Below are 19,309 nucleotides of genomic sequence, written 5' to 3'. Positions count from 1 at the left end.
TCTCTCAAGGGACACTGGATATCATTTACCAGAGTCGCAGGACCAGGCTGAATGGCAGAGCTGAGCTGTTCAGGGAGCTGAGGCGTAAAACTGTACGTGCACTGAGGGTGGACAAGGAGGCCGATGTGTGAGGAATCTGTGAGGGGGTTGAGCATCACCTGTGGACAGGTGATTCTCGTCCCGCTTACAGGGGAATTTCCGCATTGCGTTCATCCAAGCCCATCCCTCGGAGCACTGCAGTTAGAGCAGAGAGTGGTAGTCTCTTGACAGAGGAGTCTGAAGTGAAGGCCCGCTGGGCCGGTTACTTTGAGCGGTTGTACCAGGCCGATCCCCCAGCTGTCGAGTTGGACGTCAAGGGTGTTACAATCCCTGTTGCTGACCCTCGAATCAACTGTGGTCCACCTTCGCTTGTGGAAACACGGGCTGCGGTGAACCGGTTGAAACAGGGCAAAGCTCCAGGGATCTGTGGTATCCATGCTGAACTTCTCAAGGCTGGTGGAAATGCTGCACTCGTGTCGTTGCATGCAGTTTTGTGCTCTGCCTGGAACACAGGCATCATCCCAACTGATTGGAAGAGGGGCCTTGTCCCTCTCTGGAAAAGGAAGGGTGATCGCCAAGACTGCAACAACTACCGAGGGGTGACGCTGCTCTCAGTGCCGGGCAAGGTCTTTGCTCGGATAATTCTGGATAGGGTTCGCCACCATCTGCTTGAGCACCAGCGTCCAGAGCAGTCAGGCTTTACACCAAAGAGGTCAACGATTGACCGTATCTTTGCTCTTCGTGTCCTCACTGAAGGCAGACGAGAGTTTTGGCAGGGGCTGCTTGCAGCCTATGTTGATCTCTGTAAAGCGTTCGATTCAGTGAATCGGGATGTCCTCTGGAGGATTCTTGGTCTTCGTGGGGTGCCACCAAAACTGATCGATCTCATGTCTGAACTCTACTCTGGTACTGAGAGTGCTGTGAAGTGTGGTGGTGCCATCTCTGACTTATTTCCAGTTGTTACTGGAGTTCGTCAGGGGTGTGTACTGGCCCCCACATTTTTCAGCACTTGTATGGACTGGATTTTAGGGAGGATGTCAGAGAGATCAAGGTGCGGTGCATCGTTTGGGAATGTTAAGATCTCAGACCTTGATTTTGCAGATGATGCAGTCATCTTTGCGGAGACTTTAGATATCCTTTTGGGGGCCCTCGAGGTGCTGAATGAGGAGTCGGAGCCGCTGGGAATACGGGTTTCTTGGGTCAAAACTAAGATCCAGGCTTTCGGTGACATCTTGGATGCTGCTGTCCTGTCTGTGTCTGTTTGTGGTGAGGATGTTGAGGTCGTGGAGAGATTCACTTACCTTGACAGTGATATTGATGTCTCTGCTGGCTGCGAGTCAGAGGTCAATAGAAGTCTGGGTCGGGCCTGGGGAGTCATGTATTCACTGGATCATGGGGTGTGGCGCTGCCGGTACCTGTGCGGGAGGACGAAAGTCCGAGTCTTCAGGTCCTTGGTACTTCCAGTCTTGCTCTATGGATGCGAGACTTGGACTCTGACCAAGGATCTGAGATGGAGACTTAATTCCTTTGGTACCAGGTCTCTTCGGAGAATCCTTGGCTATCGCTGGTCGGATTTTTTGTCCAACGAGCGGTTGCTGAGAGAGACTAGGATGAGATTTGTTACCTGCATGGTCCGTGAGTGTCATTTGCGGCTGTATGGACATGTGGCTCATTTTCCTGACGCTGATCCTGCTCACCAGATTCTCTCAGTGAGGGAGTCTCATGAGTGGAGGAGGTCAGTGGGCCGACCACGTTCCTCGTGGTTGCAGCAGGTTGACCATCATCTCAAGGAGATGGGGATGGGCCTGGCATCTGCCTGGAGGATGGCCAGACGTAGGCCCCTGGAGTACTGGCGGAAAGTGGACGCAGCGACGCGCTGTTCTGGCACATGCTCCCATACCTGACCTGACCTGAAGTGGCTGAACAGATTGAGGTGACACTTTACACGTATGACCACCTATCCATGAGGAACAAAAGGTTTACACACATGATGTTATAGGTCACATGGTTTGGCAGCCATATTGGATTGACCTGAAAACCTATAAAAAGAAATCTACAGAACAGCTGGACAGATCGAGGGGATCCTCACACAAATGCTCCCCAAGTCTTGGGTGTAAAAGTTTGTTCAGGAGTAGTTGATAGGTCATATGGTTGGCAGCCTTATTCGATTAAAGAAAATATTAAATAATGTTTTCTTTGAAACCGTTTAATCGACATTGAACTTCACAATTATGATCTAGTAGTGATGCGGAACACATCTTTTTGAATTTCAACTTCAGCGGACGCATGGTCTGGCAGCCAGAAATATTTAATTTTTTGATCTGGGTTCTTTTTTTTTTGTGTTTTTTGTTTTTTTAATAAGACTCACTTGGCTGTGCCTGGGTGGGTTTGAGGGTAGAGTAGGAGCAGTTGAAATGTGAATCCTATCCAGGTTCCTCCTGATGACTTCATCTTTGCTTTTTTCTTGTTTGGGTTGCTTCTGATTACTCCAATGCAAGACTGAACCTATTTGATCTTCCATTTGATTTGAATTGAATTTATTTTCATCCCTTTCTAAATCCAATTGAATAATCATAATAAACGTCAAGGGTCAGGGTCAGGTGTCCGATCAAAGCGGGATGTCTTGATACCCGGTCATCACTGCCAGCAGTTATAAAGTAGCAGTACCAGTTATGTCTCTCCTTCATTACATAACACACCAGTACACAAACACCACACAAAAGTCCTGGTGAGGGTCTGCAATCTCTGATTGCTCTTTTTCTTGTGTCTTCTCTTTTCTCTGCAACCGCTTATCCGATTGGCACAAAATTTTCACCACAGGTGTGACTACTCATGTAGAATGTTTTAATGATAATTATGATGTTATAGGTCATGTGGTGTGGCAGCTATGTTGGAAAAAAGAAAAACTGGATCAGTGCATCTCCAAAACCGCCCCATGGAAAAAAATTGAAACTTGGTGCATGTGAAGTACTCTGCATGGGAAACGAATGTGATTTTTTTTTTGATGATGATGTCAGAGGTGGCTTCATTATGACATGACATACATGGAATGCTTTATATGATCAGTATGAAATTTTTTTCATCAAGGCTAAATTGTATGGGAGAAAAAAAAATGATGACGTCATTGGTCTCATGGTTCGGCAGCCATTTTATTTAACATAAAAACCTTCAAAAATCACCTTCTCCGTAACGGCTGTACAGATGAAGATGAAACTTTACAGGTGTAATCGCCAATCCATGAGAAACAAAAAGTTCTCCACCTATGACATCATACATAATGGTTTGGCAGCTATGATTCTTTTTTTTGAAGAATGAACCTTTAAAAATCTTCTCCAGAACGGCTTGACAGATCGAGGGGAAACTTCACCCACATGTTCCCCAAACCCTGGGGATACCAGGTTGTTCACAAATAATTAATAGGTCACATGGTCTGGCAGCCATATTGGATTGAACGAAAATCTTTTTTTTAATTCTTTCTCTTGAACCGCTTCAGCAATCGATGTGAAACTTCGCAGTTATGATCTAGTAGCTATGGGGAATATATATGTTTTAAATTTCAACCTGATCGGATGCATGGTCTGGCAGCCAGAATAATTTAATATTTTGAATCTGGATTCAGGGATTTAAATCAAACTTGGTACAAGAATGTATAATGATGTAATAACCTAGGCAGTGGCATATCTGGCGACGTCAAAGAGTGCCCTTCTAGTTCATTTTCTTCACAAGTTTCATAATCGCCATTTTATTCTGGCGATGAAGCTTCTAGGACAGAAACAGCACTTCTAAAGACTGGTGTTGATGCAAACTTATGAAACTTAATTTCCATTTAAAGTTTCAGATTGTACACTGGTAGTGATTGTCCATGGAAATACCCTGTAGTTGTATATCTCAGTCCAGCAGTTTTGAGGGGATCGAGGGACTCTGCCACCTCACGCAGCGATTGTGTCCTTATTCCACAGCTTTGTCTGAAGCTTCATGAAACAGTCAAATCCCCAAACTTCATTACCCCCCCCCCACCCCCCACTCCCTTCCCGCAATGTGTTGAACCGTTGAAACCTTTTATTTTTCCTTCCTGGCTCCACACACGATGCTGCTTTGTTGTTCCTACTTCGACTGCAGGAACCAAGCCCTCAAATTATTTATTGTCAGCAAAATTTGTTAAATCGAAAATGTAACCTTCTATCGTGACGAATTTTTTAAAGTCTATTTGGTGTAGCTTTGCTAAAATATCTGAAAGTATTTGGATCAATTGTTCTTTTGCTCTTTTTATTTGTCTTTATTTTTTTTTTCTGCGTACCATGTTGATCATAATTCCGCATCATTCTATTGTTTGTTTGCTTTTGTTCCTCCTGTCTGTCTGTCTGTCTGTCTGTCTCCTTTGCCTGTTCATTTATGTCTTTTGGTGTCTGTACGTTCTCCTCTACTCCATTGCCAGTGCATTGGGCTTCTCACTCTTTGTCATCTCGCACTTCCATGAGCCCGGACGACTGCAGCGAAAGGCAGAAAGCAGACAATGAGAATGCCTTGGCTTGAATATTACTGATGATTCATCAATTATTAATAGAATCTATTTCCTTTAGCTGCCTGATGAATGCTCCATTGGTTGCTGTGTTCAGAGCTTGCGATATTTACTCCAATTTCAACAGCTTACGCTTGCCATGAAATGTGTTACATCACCCAGATATCCCCAAAATACACTTGCAAAGCACTAGGTCATATCCCGGGCATTGCATACAGCAAATTATTTTCTCCATCTTCATCTGGCTTTGTTAAGAACTGCCATCGTGCTGAATACACCGATGACATCATGCTTTACCTGGCGTTGGCATCAAAGGGACGGTTCCCTTGAACAAGGAGTTTGAACAATGCGCTATCTTTGACCTTTGAAATAATGTTTTAATTTCGATCAAGAATTTCAGATCAGATATTTTCAACTGGCTGCTTCAGCAGAAGCAATCTTTCTTGTTTTGTTTCTATTTTATTGGATGTCCACTCAAATGCTTGTTCAGTGATGTGTATTTCTGAATTTTTTTTTCTGTACCCATGGCAATGCTTCGCGATGGACCAACCGCACCAAGCGCTCGTGATTATAGGCCGAAGACAGGACTGGTACACGTGACCAAGGCAATGGCCTAAAGTGATCACTGTGGCTCTCGGACTCGTTCTTTCTGTCGTGCCAAGACATGGGCAATATGTGTGCTGATGTCAAGATGTGGGTAACACCAATTGTGTGTGCTTTTTTTTTTTAATCTTGCTGTGCCGATCGACGAATCTTATGATATTTGTCGATCATTTGCCTCCCCTGCGGGTAGTTTCACAAAATATTGAGCAGCCAGATACATAGTCATCCTCTTCTTTAATATTGAACGACGTTTCTGGAATCTGTCATCATCGTGTTGGGTAACCATTCAGCATTTGAGTCACCATGACCAGAGCACCCTCTCGTCTCTCCTCCCTCCTCCCCACCACACTCTCTTCATACAAAATGCTCGTTGTACACACTTTTTTTGTTAATGGGGGTGATTTTAAACTCGAAAAGTGCTCACATTATATGCTGTCCGGCGTTGCTGTTTCATTTTGTGCTCTGTGGTCACGATAATTTTAGCTCCTTTTGTCCTGTGCTTTGGTTTCTGCTCCCTCAAAACGATGTGGTGTATTATAAACGTCCATGCTTTGTGTTTTCAACTTTACACTGCACAGCAATCTTTTGGGAAATTTCTTGCAATTGCATACACTTTGGTGCACTTATTGCACATACAAGGGATGCGGAAATGTGGGTTCGTATTTGGCAATTTTGACATCGCAAGATGTTTTGATGGAATAGTATAATAATGAAATAATCCAATCACCTTACTATAATTCACCGTCCGTCCATCTGTCTGTTCCCAGGTACCGCAAAAACGGCTGAACCGATCGCAACCATTTTTTGGGTGTGTAATCCTGAGACCCCTTTGAGTAAAATAGGCCTAAATATAATAACATGACCCCCTTGACGGCTCCTGGAGGGGGCGGGTGCTTCCAGTACTTATAAATACTTGTTTGTAAAATTGTTGTATGTGATTGTTTTTGACGCTTTGTGTCAAAAAAGAAACATAAATCCAATGTTTGTGTTGTCGAAAGTTGCTGCTTTGTTTGTTTTCTAATATAGACGACGTGATGGATGATGATATTTCAGGACTCAACAGACAAACTCATGCATGACGTTGTTGATCGTTTCTCGATGTGGGAGTGGTCCTGAATTTGCTACCAGCTGCCTTACCTCATGGTACTTCGTGAACCTGGTTCAAATGAGTTTAGGAACACATTGCAATAAACTCATTGATCTTATTGTTATTACCCCGCGCACGTGCGAAGCAAAAAGTGGGGTGAAGCAATTGGTTCACTTTGTCTGTCTGTCTGTCTGTCTGTCTGTCTACAGAACGTCAATCTATGATCGAGGAACGACTTGATTCCAATTGAATGTCATATTTTGAACACTGTGCAACACGAACGTGCAGTTTAGCAGTACTTTGGCTCTGAAATTAGCAAATTGTACGGAATCTCATCCTGATTGTGCATGCGCACAGAGGAGTACGGTAATTTTTTACTCTGTCTGCGTGTGTCTGTTTGTGGCAGTCAAACAAAATTGAAAATAATTCTAAACAGAAAACTTGCTGTTTTAAAGGACGTCATAAAGGACAGGCACGAATAACTAATTTAATGTGTAAAATAAGGTGGCGCAAAAGACTGTGCATCAACAGCGGTAAACTTCGGGGAAAAAAATTGATTGTTTTTTTATTCTACAGCCTTTAAAACCTTTATTTTCTTTCAATTGAATTATAAACTTGAACACTGTAGAACACAACTCGTTTTCTTGACACTTTCAAAACCCTTCCGTTTAGCAGTACTGTACTGTCGGATACGTGCATTCACGGGGGATATGTGCCTGAAAAACGCCGCTAATGTCAGGGCATTGTTTCAATGGGAAATAGGGGGATAAGTTCCAGCGGTGTTTTACACGATCTTTTACAACTTTTACATTATTATTCAAGTGAATTATTACCTTTCCGACAGCACCATTTTATTATTCTACGACTGCGGGAACCCTTTAGAATAAAGCATTACACAAACACACGGACGGACACTGCTCGTTTCAGTAAGAGATAGTGCCACTGATGCAGTGCCCCCTTTAGATTAGAGCAGTAATTTAGTATGTGGCAAGGGTTCCGGCAACAGCACACCTACTCGTTGTGAAGGACACTGAGATTTTTAACTTGCACCGACTAACGCAGATGCCCAGTTTAAAGTCAATCCGAGGGGACAGTATGTACTTTGATGGAAAAAGGATGACAGTTTATAGAAAGGATGACATTCAAACCCAGGATTGACAGTGCAAGAGGTGAGTACATGTACTTCCTGGCTATCATGCCAGCCCACACATGAATCAGGTCTCTATGACACAACACACAAAAAAATATATATTAACTACAGTGTGAGTCAAAAGTCTGGAAACGTAGGAAAGTTTGTTTTGTTTGCTTGTTTTTTCCTCTCCCTGCGATGTTTCCATTTCCGGAATTTTGACTCGCCCTGTAGAAGGACACTCGGTAGAGTGCATACCTCCGTCAAGCTGACCAGATTACGTTTTGTATCCCACTGATAAGCCAGATCTGGATTCGGACCTCACCCAAAATCTAATTGGCTTGTTCTTCTCACCTAACTCTTTCACCAAGTTTTGTTATGATTCGTCCACAACTTTTTCAGATTTCGTGTTTCTGCTTTCCCAAGAATGCATGGAGGTCCTAAATTCCAAACGTGAGATCAGAGCGATATCACTTGACATATTGCAAGCTTTTGATATGGTCTGGCTTCCCGCACTGCTCACCAAACTCTCTTCCCATGGTATCCAAGGCAATCTCCACTCATAGCTCACAGACTTCCTCTCCTATCATCATCAATGCTTGGCTCTTCATGCAATTCTCTCAACTCCTTTTCCCAACCAGGCTGGAGTTCCTCAAGGCAGTGTTCTTGGCCCTGTGCTTCTTCTGGTTTTCATCAATGATCTCTCAGACTCTCTGGAAAATCCTCTTTATCTCTTTACTGATGACTCCACCCTCTGTCATACCATCTCTCATTCCTCTGATTGGCAGGCAGCAGCCTCTTTGCTCTCTGCAGACGTGGATAAAATCACAAGCTGGTCAAACACTTGCAATATATCTTTCAATCCTGACATATCTCAGACCTTCACCATGTCTCTCTGAAAGGACCACATGTGGACCCCCCCCCCCCCAATCTACTTTCCTCTAACGCCAGGCCCCGACTGGTCATCCTACATTGTGCAAAGTCCTTTTCTGGCACACCTCTGTTTCTAACCACTTATAAAGCTTTCATCTGCAGTCTGATGGAGTACTGCTCTCCCCTCTGGGTTGGTACTCCTGCCTCAGACCGAGCTTGACTTCGCCCTGTGGAAACCGAGGCTTTTAGGATCATTGATATCTCCCACGATGAAGCTGAGTCTTTGGGTCCCTCACTCTCTCACCCGAGGCAGGTTGGTGGTCGTTCTGTCTTGTAACCATCTCCTCTCTGGCCTTGCCTCCCCCCCCCCTGCTCTGTCTGTAATCTATCCCCCCTATATTTCCTCAGGGCACTCAAGGTCCACCAGCAACCCCCTTCTGGTTAAATTACCAAAATCAGGAATCACTCCTCACCTTCATTCTTTCATTCCTCTTTTTCCCCACCTTTGGACCAAACTCCCACACTCTCTTCAATCCCACTCTTCCCTCCAGGTCTGCAAAATAGCTGTTCACCACCATCTCTTATGTTCCCCCATCCAAAACCAAAATCTTTTCTTCCCCCATTAATCCACCCCAAACCCACCTCATTCAAATTGCCTGTTTTCCTTCCTGAAAGTCCCTGCGGGACAATCTTGTTTACCCCGTGTACCCCACCCCCATCCCTCTCCCTTCCACAGATCTCCTGTTGTCTCTGTTCCCTACTATTTTGTGCTTCCCTCTCCCACCTCTCTTGTCTCATGCCTTGTTGTATGTTTCTGTGTATTAGCTCTTACACGAGCCTCGACATGGTAAAATATATTGTTACGAATTCTGGCCCGCCTGGCGTGCGATCGGCCACGTACCTCGAATGACAGCCGCGTCGCCCACCGGACGGACAATTCAGTCGTGACCCTCCTGGAACTACCACCAGGAGCCAGTCACGGGTGGGGGTTTAACCTCACCACAACCCAGTCCGCATTCTACCCGCGCGAAATAGGGTGAATCGCCGAATGTCGATATACCTAAGTACCCGCGCGGGTAACCTACCGAGGGGTTGCACCACGCTGCAGGTCGGCTTAGGACACTAACCGCTTAAGCGATTCGTTCCATGCTACAGGGATAACCGAGCGGTGTTATCGCCGACCTCGACGGTTCCGATTTTCTTTACCGGGCGTTCAAAACCCACTACTCATTCCACGATGCAAGATGGCACTTTCAATGTGGTGAAAGGAGGACGCGACGAACGGGATACGTTGCACACAAGGACATTTATTATAGAGCACACGTATTACACACACAACACAAGCAAGGGCAGTCATGCAATTTACAAGCAAGGCAAATAGAAAGCAATACAACCGACTACAATGAGAATGTACATGCACTTAACAGTTTTACTTAACAGACGGCGCCACGACAACATTCACACAGAACAAAAGAAATGACCCCCTCATAGGCAAGGGGGTAGACAGGGTTCGTAAACCTTTATGGCCGTGGGCCGTGGATGACCGAATGGGCCCACGAGACCGATGCTGGTTACCTGCACCCTCGTGGTACGACGGTCGGCGAGCTCTCTCCGGCACTCCTCGCCAGACGCGCAGGTTTGCACCACACCGCCAGCAGGGCTGCGCCTCCAGTCTGCGTCTCCGAGGTGTCGCCCGGACTCACCACCGGCCCGCGCCTTCACCGACAGGTCGCTCAACGCCAAGACGAGAGGGAGGGAGAGAGAACTCGACCTCGACGACAAAGAACGACGAAGGCCACCCTGACGACAAAGAGAGAGAGAGAGAGAGAGAGAGAGAGAGAGAGAGAGAGAGAGAGAGAGAGAGAGAGAGAGAGAGAGAGAGAGAGAGAGAGAGAGAGAGAGAGAGAGAGAGAGAGAGAGAGAGAGAGAGAGAGAGATCCAGCACGACCCCGACAGAGAGGATGACTTCGACGACCCAGACAAAAAAAGACTTGACCTCGACCACCAAGAGAGAGCGAGCCCCGCGTGCTGTCCGCCTTATATAGCGCGGGGCTCCGCCCTTCGCTCCACCCAGTTTTCGGCTCCGCCTCCCTTCGAGAAGGTTCCCGAAAAGGGGCGTTCCCTCACCCCGACCGCCTCACGCCGTGCATCCACCAATCGGCAGCGAGCTGCCCTCCCCCTTCCCTTCACACCAAGCGCGGGGAAAATAGGCGGGAAAAAACCCCACAGGCTTCACAAGAGCTTTTGTTCTGCCAATCCTTCTCAGACGTTTTTTTCCGACGCTGAAACCGTCTTACCGTGCTCCGCGGAGGATGGCGTTCTTAAGCGGGCGTAGTGGCGAAGATGGTGATGATTGTTGTGGGGGTGGTGTGAGCGTGGTGGGCATTGTGGAGTAGTTGGTGGCGGTTGTTGTTTGCGTGGAGGTTTGTTGCAATGGTGGCTCAAAATAACGAGAGATAAAGAAAAACGGCTATCTCAAAGGGTCACAGCCAGGTGAACACGAAGAAGAAATCCCTTTAAACAACGGTGGGGACCTATCTGCACATAAACTTAGTGTCATAACTGATCTAAGGACCCTTTATGGTGCATTGCGAATTTCCACAACCGTAACAATATATAAATATATGTATATATACATATATATATATATATATATATATATATATATATATATATATATATATATATATATATATATATATATATATATATATGCATATAGTTTTTGACCTGATCTCTCAATGGTGAAGGATCACTTTTAAAATTATCGTCTCCAGATCTGGATCCGGATCTTCACCAAAATCTAATCAGTTCGTCCTTGTCACACATGCACAACCCACCCACCAAATTTCATCCAAATCTGTGCACAGCTTTTTGAGATATTCTGCTCACAGATAGACAGACAGACAGACAGGACAAAATATGGTAATAACAGACTTTACCAAACTTTATGCATTTATTTATTTCTGCCATGCTGGGTGAAAGACACGACACGGAATTCATGTGATCGTGCAGTTGGTATGCTGGATATCAGACTGCACAGGCAATGGGTACTGGAAACCTGCGTGTCATCAGCCTGTGATCAGACGGTATTTGTGTTGATACCAGACACCCAACAATCCCATGACCACCAATCATTGTGTTCGGCTGATGACTAATTTATCAAGAACAGATCCTTGAGAAACTGATCTGTGACGGTCATACTGTCATACAGTTGGACAGTCCCCAACGTTTTCCAGGAAACTTTATGGAATCACGGTGCAACGGACCTGACATCACTTTGCCTTTGACTGATGGATACCTTTTTGGTGGTTCGCTCGTGGTTTGTGGATGAGGGGCACATTGGCCAATATTACGTTCGATAATAAGGTTGTCATGACTTCTTTCCAACAGAATACCTGTGTGAAGGCATCCTGGAGAGCGGTATGTTGCTGTGACACAAGTCGCTCGTGTTTGCGATGGTGATCATACAGCATTCCATTAAACTAACCGAGCAATGACCTCAGAGTTTGTAACTGGTGTCTTTTACGTGGACAATGTTCTGCAGCCGATAACAGGTGTCCTTTTCAGAATATTGTGGCCTCGGATCTGTTTACCAAGATTGTAATGCACATGCCCGTCTGGCTGACATTATGCCACATTTTGTGCAAGCTCGCGAAATATTCACTCGGACATGGTCTGTCACGTCTCTGAACTTCTTCCCAATTGAATGCTCGTGGAATGCCCTTGTAAAAGCCATCCATAATCCTTGAATCGCATGAAGAATGCCAGATACACTGGTGGAGGAATGGCAGAGTTACAAACAAACTCAACAATTACAATTGGAGGCCAAACATTATTGCAGTGATTCTCAATTCCTCATGTTTACTCCACTTGGTTTTAAATGAAAGCCTTTCGGAAAATTTCTCATCAGATCTTTTGAGAATGCAGAGATTTATGTCGCGGTTTGAACTATATGCACCTTTGGTGGCTTCACATTTCTTCCAAACATATATATATATATATTATACAGTGAATGCTGGTATATCCATCCATTGAGACCAAACTCTGTGCAGAGCGTTGGTTCTGCCTAAGCAGTCTCCTTGGCTATTGGACACAATCCTGGATGGGTCGCCACTCCGACACAGTATACCAGCAAGCTGGCACTCATTTTGCCGACCTCAGAAGGATGACGGGCAGAGTCAACCCCACCTGGTATTAATTCAACAGTTGAGAGGGATTTGAACTCAGGATCCTCGGATCCCAAGCCCACCACCCCTAACCATTAAGCCAACACCAGGCATTCATATATCAAATGGCAAAAATATAAGCAAGTGGATTAAATGCCACATTGGCCACTATTCAAGAACTGAATTGGAACCAAGCTGGGCAAGGAGCAAGAATAGACAACCGGTGGGCGACAAGAATTGCAAACTGTCAAACAATGGAAGGACCTGCAATGAGCAAAGGAAAGCTAAATATTGTATGAAAGGCAATTTAAAAACTCACTGTCGTGCAATCACCCCAAATTGTTAACCCTCACTCAAGAATGGAGGATTGAGAGTATAAAATTAGGAGGAATAGGGAGAGAAGAGAAACTGATTCGGCTGATATTGAAGTCAGGGCTGGGAGAGAATGGACAAGTGTTAGAGCTGTTGAAGGGTTTGGGTAAAAATTCTGCCATTTGTGTTTTTTTTTTTACTTCTGCCACTGAAGGTGGATGTGGGTTATGTTTTCACCCCTGTCTGTTCGTCTGTCCGTCTATCTGTTTGTGAACAGGATGTCTCAAAAACTTAGACAGATTCGGACGTATTTTGATGGACAGGTTGGGTGTGCAACAAGGACGAATTGAATAAATTTTGGTGAATATCCAGCTCCAGATCAAATAATTTTTTTTTTTTTTTAATTTTCAAGTGACTTACACCATTGAGAGATGGGACCAAAAACAATATAAACACTTTTTTTTGTATATGCATGCTCACGGCTCGTGGAAGAGCTACGACACAAAACAAAATCAGAACACAACACAACAAAGGGAACAGCAGGGAGGAGGGGACAAAGTAGATGGAGATGAAAAAAAAACAAGGGATGCAGGGAACGAGTGGTAAGGGAGAATGCAAAGGGTGGACAATATAGATATACTGTATTAGCAAAATTTTGGGAGGGGTGGGGGTGGTTTTACGGGTGGAGAAAAGATCATGATTTTGGATGGGGGATGACTTGAGATCGTGGGGAATAGCTGTCTTGAAGACCTGGAGGGAAGAATGACATTGAAGAGAGTATGGAAGTTGGTTCCTCAGGCGAGGATAAAAAAATGAGTGGAGGTGAGCAATGATTCTTGATTTTGGCAGTTTCACTCGGAGGGGGTGGCTGGTGGACCACATGCATCCTGCAGATACCTGGGGGGACAACACATGGAGAGGGCAGAGGGTGCAAGTCCAGAAATTAGGCTGAAGAAGTCAGAGACCACCGACCTGTCGGCGATGGTGAAGTGATAGGCGCATAGACTCGGCTTCATCTCGAGAGACTCCAATGATATTGAAGGCCTTTGTTTCCACAGCTTCAAGCTGAGCAACATGTGAGGCAGGTGAGCCAGCTCAGAGGGGAGAGCGGTGTTCCACCAAGCTGTGGATGAAAACCTTGAAGGTGGATAAGGACTCGAGTTGGCCAAGGAAGGGCTTTGCATGATGGAGGATGCCCAGTCAGCATCTGGCTTTGGAGGCCAATTTTGAAATGTGGCTTGCCAAAGAGAGATCATGGCTGAGAGTCAGACCCGAGTTTCTTCGAGAGGGTTTTTGAGAAAGTACATGGAAGGGTGTTTGCGGTAAGGTCCTTTGTCCTTTGGGGGGGGGGAGAGGGAGGGAGAGAGAGAGAGAGAGAGAGAGAGAGAGAGAGAGAGAGAGAGAGAGAGAGAGAGAGAGAGAGAGAGAGAGAGAGGTAGATAGATAGATAAATAGATAGATATGTTGAGATTTCTCAGGATTGAAAGATATGTTTCAATTGTTTGACCAGTTTATGATTTTGTCAAGATCTGAGGAGAGGAAAGAGGCTGTTGCCTGTCTGTCAAAAGGATGAGAGATGTCACGGCAGAAAGTGGAGTCATCAGCAAAGAGATAAGGAGGATTTTTCAGAGTCGGTGAGATCATCTATGAATATGAATAAAATTAGGCCGAGAACACCTTGTGGTACTCCAGCCTTGATGGGGAGAGGAGAAGAAAGGGTTCTGTTGAGAGCCACACGTTGACTATGACAGTGGAGGAAGTCAGTAATGTAAGAGTGGAGGTGGCTTTGGATTCCAAAGTCAGACAGTTTGGAGAGCGTGGCAGGATGCCAGACTGTATCAGTACCTCGAGATATGTCCAGGGAGACGGCCCTAATCTCGTCTGACCTTGCTGATAGCATAGTATTTCAAAAAACAACATTGCATGATTTCTCAAAAAGTTGTGGACAGGTTATGACAAAACAAGGTGGATGAGTTTCTTCGGTGACAAGAACAAACCGATTGGATTTTGGTTCAGGTCAAGATCCCGATCCGGCCTATCAGCGGGTACCAAACATAGACCGTTCATCCTGGCGGAGGTATACACTGTACCGAGTGCCATTCTAGTTTGCATACGTGGGCCATAAAGATCACCCTAAATTCCCTGCTTGACATTCTGCATTTTATAATGCCCAAGCTTATGCATGCTTTGCAACAAAATTCTCTTCATGTGCCACATTTTGTGCCGCCTCATTGTTTAATATCACATTCAAATCCCACATTTTAGAGTGGAGGAATGGTTGAGGGGCACACGGAGATGGGGATCCTGATGTACCATGAGTAAACCTCACACAGTTGGTTCAGACTGTTTGACCACAATGAACGACTTGGAGCCCACGTGGTTATGAGTGGCACCATTTTCTCTTTCAAACGTGTTCACCTTCAGGAGATCTCAAAATATGGAGATATTCACGAAGAGCTGATTCATGATTGATGTATGCGAACCACCGTGGGAAGCAACGAGGAGATGACATTTCCGGCGTTCCCTCTTTTACTCTGACGAAGGGTTAACACCCAAAACTTCAGCTTCTCCATGCTTCCCACAGCGTTGAGCATACCACAGTCAATGTCCTGTTGATTTCATCCATAATTTCTCAAAATATGGCACGTTAACATATCAGTCGTGTCAATCCACGACGAGCCTTTCAGCTCCACGATGAGCCTTACATCCTGTAAAAAATAATAATAATAATAATAATAATAATAATAATAATAATAATCCACCCTACAGGGTCTCGATCATCCCATTGCATGATCAAGCACAATAACCAATTATCATGGAAATAAATAAATTCTCCACTTTTGAACTCAATAATTTGCTCTGCTCCTGAACAGCAAATGGATCTCGGCACATCTGTATCCCAGGGGGGCAACCGCTGACATTATATTTCCTTGTCTTATTACCATATTGTAATTGCATTCCTCTATTTTGTTTTACTACCACAGGGTTGTATTGAATTGTATTTCTCCAGGCATTGTGGGTTTTGGGTTTTTTTTCGATATTATTTAATTGCCCTATTAATGTATTAGGTTTCATTACCATCGCATTGTGATGCATTCAAATTGTATATTGTTGCCATGGGATTGTAAAATGTGTCAGTGTTGTATTTTTAACTTTTTGGTGATGTTCCGCTCAGTTTCGTGTGCTTGTTGTGTGCGCAGGATGGGGCAGATGCAGGACAGACGGTGGAGGTAAAAGTCACCCGCATTTATCCACATAACCACACTCTCTACAACCACACGGTTTCACCTTTGGTGTGACGACTTTGCTTCATGCGATATTTTGACGTCGTCGTTGCATTTCAAAATCTGCTGCAGCTTGACTTGGTTTCGGGGTTATACTAACCCTAAGAGCTTGGTTGTGTGATTCTGGGCGTAGGACATTCATTCGATTGAAATTTAAAGCCAAAATTAAGTTGAAGGTGGAGGAAAGTGAAGAGAGACCTCATCATGGTGTCTCCAATGCTGCCGGGATGAATACGTTAATTGACCAACTCACTCGGCTCGTCAATTATAGGCCCAGGTTTGCTCGTATAATTTCTCTCATTATGTGGTTCCTCTTTTTTTTATCCTCTATAAAACCTGCCGGCAGCACGGCCGTAAGGTATGCGCACTCGCCTCTTCGGCCATCGAGCCTGGGTTGAAATCCCAACCCAGCTATAAACTATCCCCCCTGGTGTTTCACAGACATGGTCCCCTGGATGGACGTCAAATTGTCCCTGGAATTGTCCCATGTCAAATCAGACATGGTCCCCTGGATTGTCCCTTCTGCAGACATTGGTTGATTGGCCTTAAAGATGCCACGATGTCCTTTGCGAAGAATACACGAGCTATATCGCCTGCACAGTGGCCAAATTACTAATTCCTGTTCCAATGTACAGGAGGTACGGCATCAGCAGCACAGCTGCGGCCCAGGCAAATGATGCTACCTGCAGCCATGTGCTGCTTGTGAAGGAAAATCTGTAAAACTCCCCTTCTATGTATACGCATCCAATGTTTTGGGGGTTTTAATTTTTGTTTTGTCCTTCACTTCTTCAAGGTGGACCCTCGCCATATTATCTCATTTAAACACCCCCACTCGCCTTCCCATGATTTGTTCTCCCGTCAAGATCGATGTTTTGCAACGTAGGATAAGGGCAGTTGGAAGTCATTATTCAAAGGAGAAAAAGCACAGCCAACCAACGATTGCATGAAGTAGTGCTACGCCGATTCTTGACAACAAGCAGCGGAGAGCAGGCCGAGCCTCAGACTAGATATCTGTTATTATTTTGTCCCTTGTATTCCTTTTCCGTCCCACCTCAATGTCAGTGCATGACTTTCTCAATTTGTTTTCTTGCTCTTTCATGAGACGCTATCATTGTATTGAAACAATTATCTCCATGCTCTTTCATCTTTAAGGTGTACAGGCCAATATATGGCTGTGGTTCCACAATATGGTCAGTCAATTGGGGTTGACGTTTTTATGCTTGACCACAGCTCTTGTTCAAGTTTTGGGCATAACCCCTTCGTCAGAGCAAAGGATAAAAATTGTTGAAAGAACAGCTGTGAACATTGATAGCATAACATGATTTTAACTAGAAGGGCACTCGGTAGAGTGCGTACCTCCGCCCCGTAATGCCTGATCCACGAGAACATATCGGTCCCAATAGATTTATGAAATATCGTGCTATGCGGTACATTATCGTTGTTGGCCCTATCTCTCAATGGTGAAGAATCACTGAAAACATTCTAGTGGTCGGATCTGGATCCAGATCTTCACCAAAATCTAATCCGTTCATCCTTGTCACACACCAAACCTGTCCACCAAATTTCATCCGGATCCGTCCATGACTTTTTGAGATATCTTGTACACAGGCAAACAAACAAACAGACAAGCCGGTAGGCGACATGGGTGGTCGCTACATAATTGCATACTAGTCATGCAGTTTTTGACGGATCGGGCTGAAATTTTTTGACAAAGAGGTTCATTATAATGCGCATAAAATCCTGGAAGCCGATTTTTGATTTTCGAATTTTTTTTTTTTTAGGATTTTCCAAAAAATTCAAAGCCCGTTGCTAGGCAACGGTGGTGTGCATAGCAACAGTGCTCAAAAGCATAGAACTAGACCCTGGTATGAACCTACCTGTCAAGTTTCATCAAAATCGCTTGACTCCTCTGACCTCCAGAGCTGTCCCTTACATACAAACATACAAACATGCAAACATACAGACAGACGGAAAAAGTGAAAATAAGGGTACTCAAGCAACCACCCAACAAGCCAGTAGGCGACATGGGTGGTCGCTATATAATTGCATACTAGTCATACAGTTTTTGATGGATCGGGCTGAAAATTTTTGACAAAGAGGTTCATTATAGTTCGCATAAAACCGCGGAAGCCGATTTTTGATTTTCGAAAAAAAATATAAATAAAAACATTTTTCAAAAAATTTCAAAGTCCCGTTGCTAGACAACGGTGGTGTCCATAGCAACGGTGCTCAAAAGCATACAACTAGATCCTGGTATGAACCTACCAGTCAAGTTTCATCAAAATCGGTTGACTCCTCTGGCCTCCAGAGCTGTCCATGACATACATACAGACAGACGGAAAACCTGAGAATAGCGGTAGTCCAGCGACCACCCAACAGAAAGGGGGTGAAAACATGACCACCTCCTCCTTCAGTGGCAGAGGTAAAAATGACATATTTTTGCTCCAGGTGCTGCCACCACTGCAATTGAGGATTCTATTCATTCCAATGTGGAATGTGATCCTGCACCATAGACTGTCTTGTGAATATGGTGTGGAGATGCTGAAGATGCCTCGATCACAGTACTATCACTGTACCACTGCAATGATGTTGTGACTACCACATACTGCTTGTAAGTGAGAATGGCATGGACCCCATTGTCAGCTTTCTTACCTCATTTGCCTGCTACTCTTTATCTTCCAGCATGTACACGTGCACGTGTTGCCACGGCGACCCGGAGACTTTCTCCAGAATGATTCAATCTACAACGAGGTCAGCACTCTTGCCTTGATATGTGCTCATTTGCTTGAATAATAACATGCTCCATTGTATGATTCTGTGCTCTTACTGCATTCAGGATGTTTGTTAGCTCGGCCACTGAAGGTGGACAGAGGTTATGTTTTCACCCTGTCTGTCTGTCTGTCTGTCTGTCTGTCTGTCTGTGAGCTGGATATCTCAAAAAGTTATGGATGAATTCGGAAGAAACTTGGTGGGCAAGTTGGGTGTGCGACAAGGGCAAATTGATTGGATTTTGACGATCCGGTTCCGGATATTGCAATGTTTTTTTTAAGTCATTCCTCACCATTGTGATATAGGGCCTAAAACTATATGTAGCACAATATCTCAAAAAGTTGTGGACAGATTATGACACAACTTGGTGGATAAGTTTGGTTGGGTGACAGGAACAAGCTGTCGAGTACTTCATCATGTTTATTGAGGCGAGATGCTTCTTGTAAATTTAGACTATCCTGAAAAGGTGACAAGTGTTGAAATTGAAGTTAGATTCTAGAGCCTGTTGAAAGATCTGCGAGTCTT

The 19,309-nt window shown here is 44.7% G+C and overlaps 1 protein-coding gene and 1 long non-coding RNA gene across 6 annotated transcripts in view; one reads left to right on the top strand and one right to left on the bottom strand.

Moving 5' to 3' along the window:
* Nucleotides 1-19,309, bottom strand: part of LOC147008800 (uncharacterized) — a 97,143-nt gene that overhangs the window by 17,808 nt on the left and 60,026 nt on the right. The gene's annotated exons all lie outside the window — the stretch shown is intronic.
* The window catches only part of FHIT (fragile histidine triad diadenosine triphosphatase), a 222,444-nt gene that overhangs the window by 162,938 nt on the left and 40,197 nt on the right, over nt 1-19,309 (top strand). For 3 of the 5 annotated variants that reach the window (XM_085864298.1, XM_085864297.1, XM_085864299.1), the window contains 2 exons: nt 15,932-15,961; nt 18,698-18,766. The exons of 1 other annotated variant lie outside the window; for it this stretch is intronic. In XM_085864298.1, coding sequence (XP_085720424.1) covers nt 15,932-15,961; nt 18,698-18,766 — 99 coding nt within the window. Of the gene's footprint in view, nt 1-15,906; nt 15,962-18,697; nt 18,767-19,309 lie in introns of all 5 variants that reach the window. One more of the 5 variants, XM_085864300.1, reaches the window with a different exon arrangement.

Source organism: Eptatretus burgeri, chromosome 18 (genome assembly GCF_056783735.1).
Source record: "Eptatretus burgeri isolate ZD-2024b chromosome 18, Ebu_testis_v1, whole genome shotgun sequence".
NCBI classification, from domain to species: Eukaryota; Metazoa; Chordata; class Myxini; order Myxiniformes; family Myxinidae; genus Eptatretus; species Eptatretus burgeri.
Note: the sequence above shows the minus strand (reverse complement) of the source record. Positions and strands in the feature narration are given on the sequence as shown.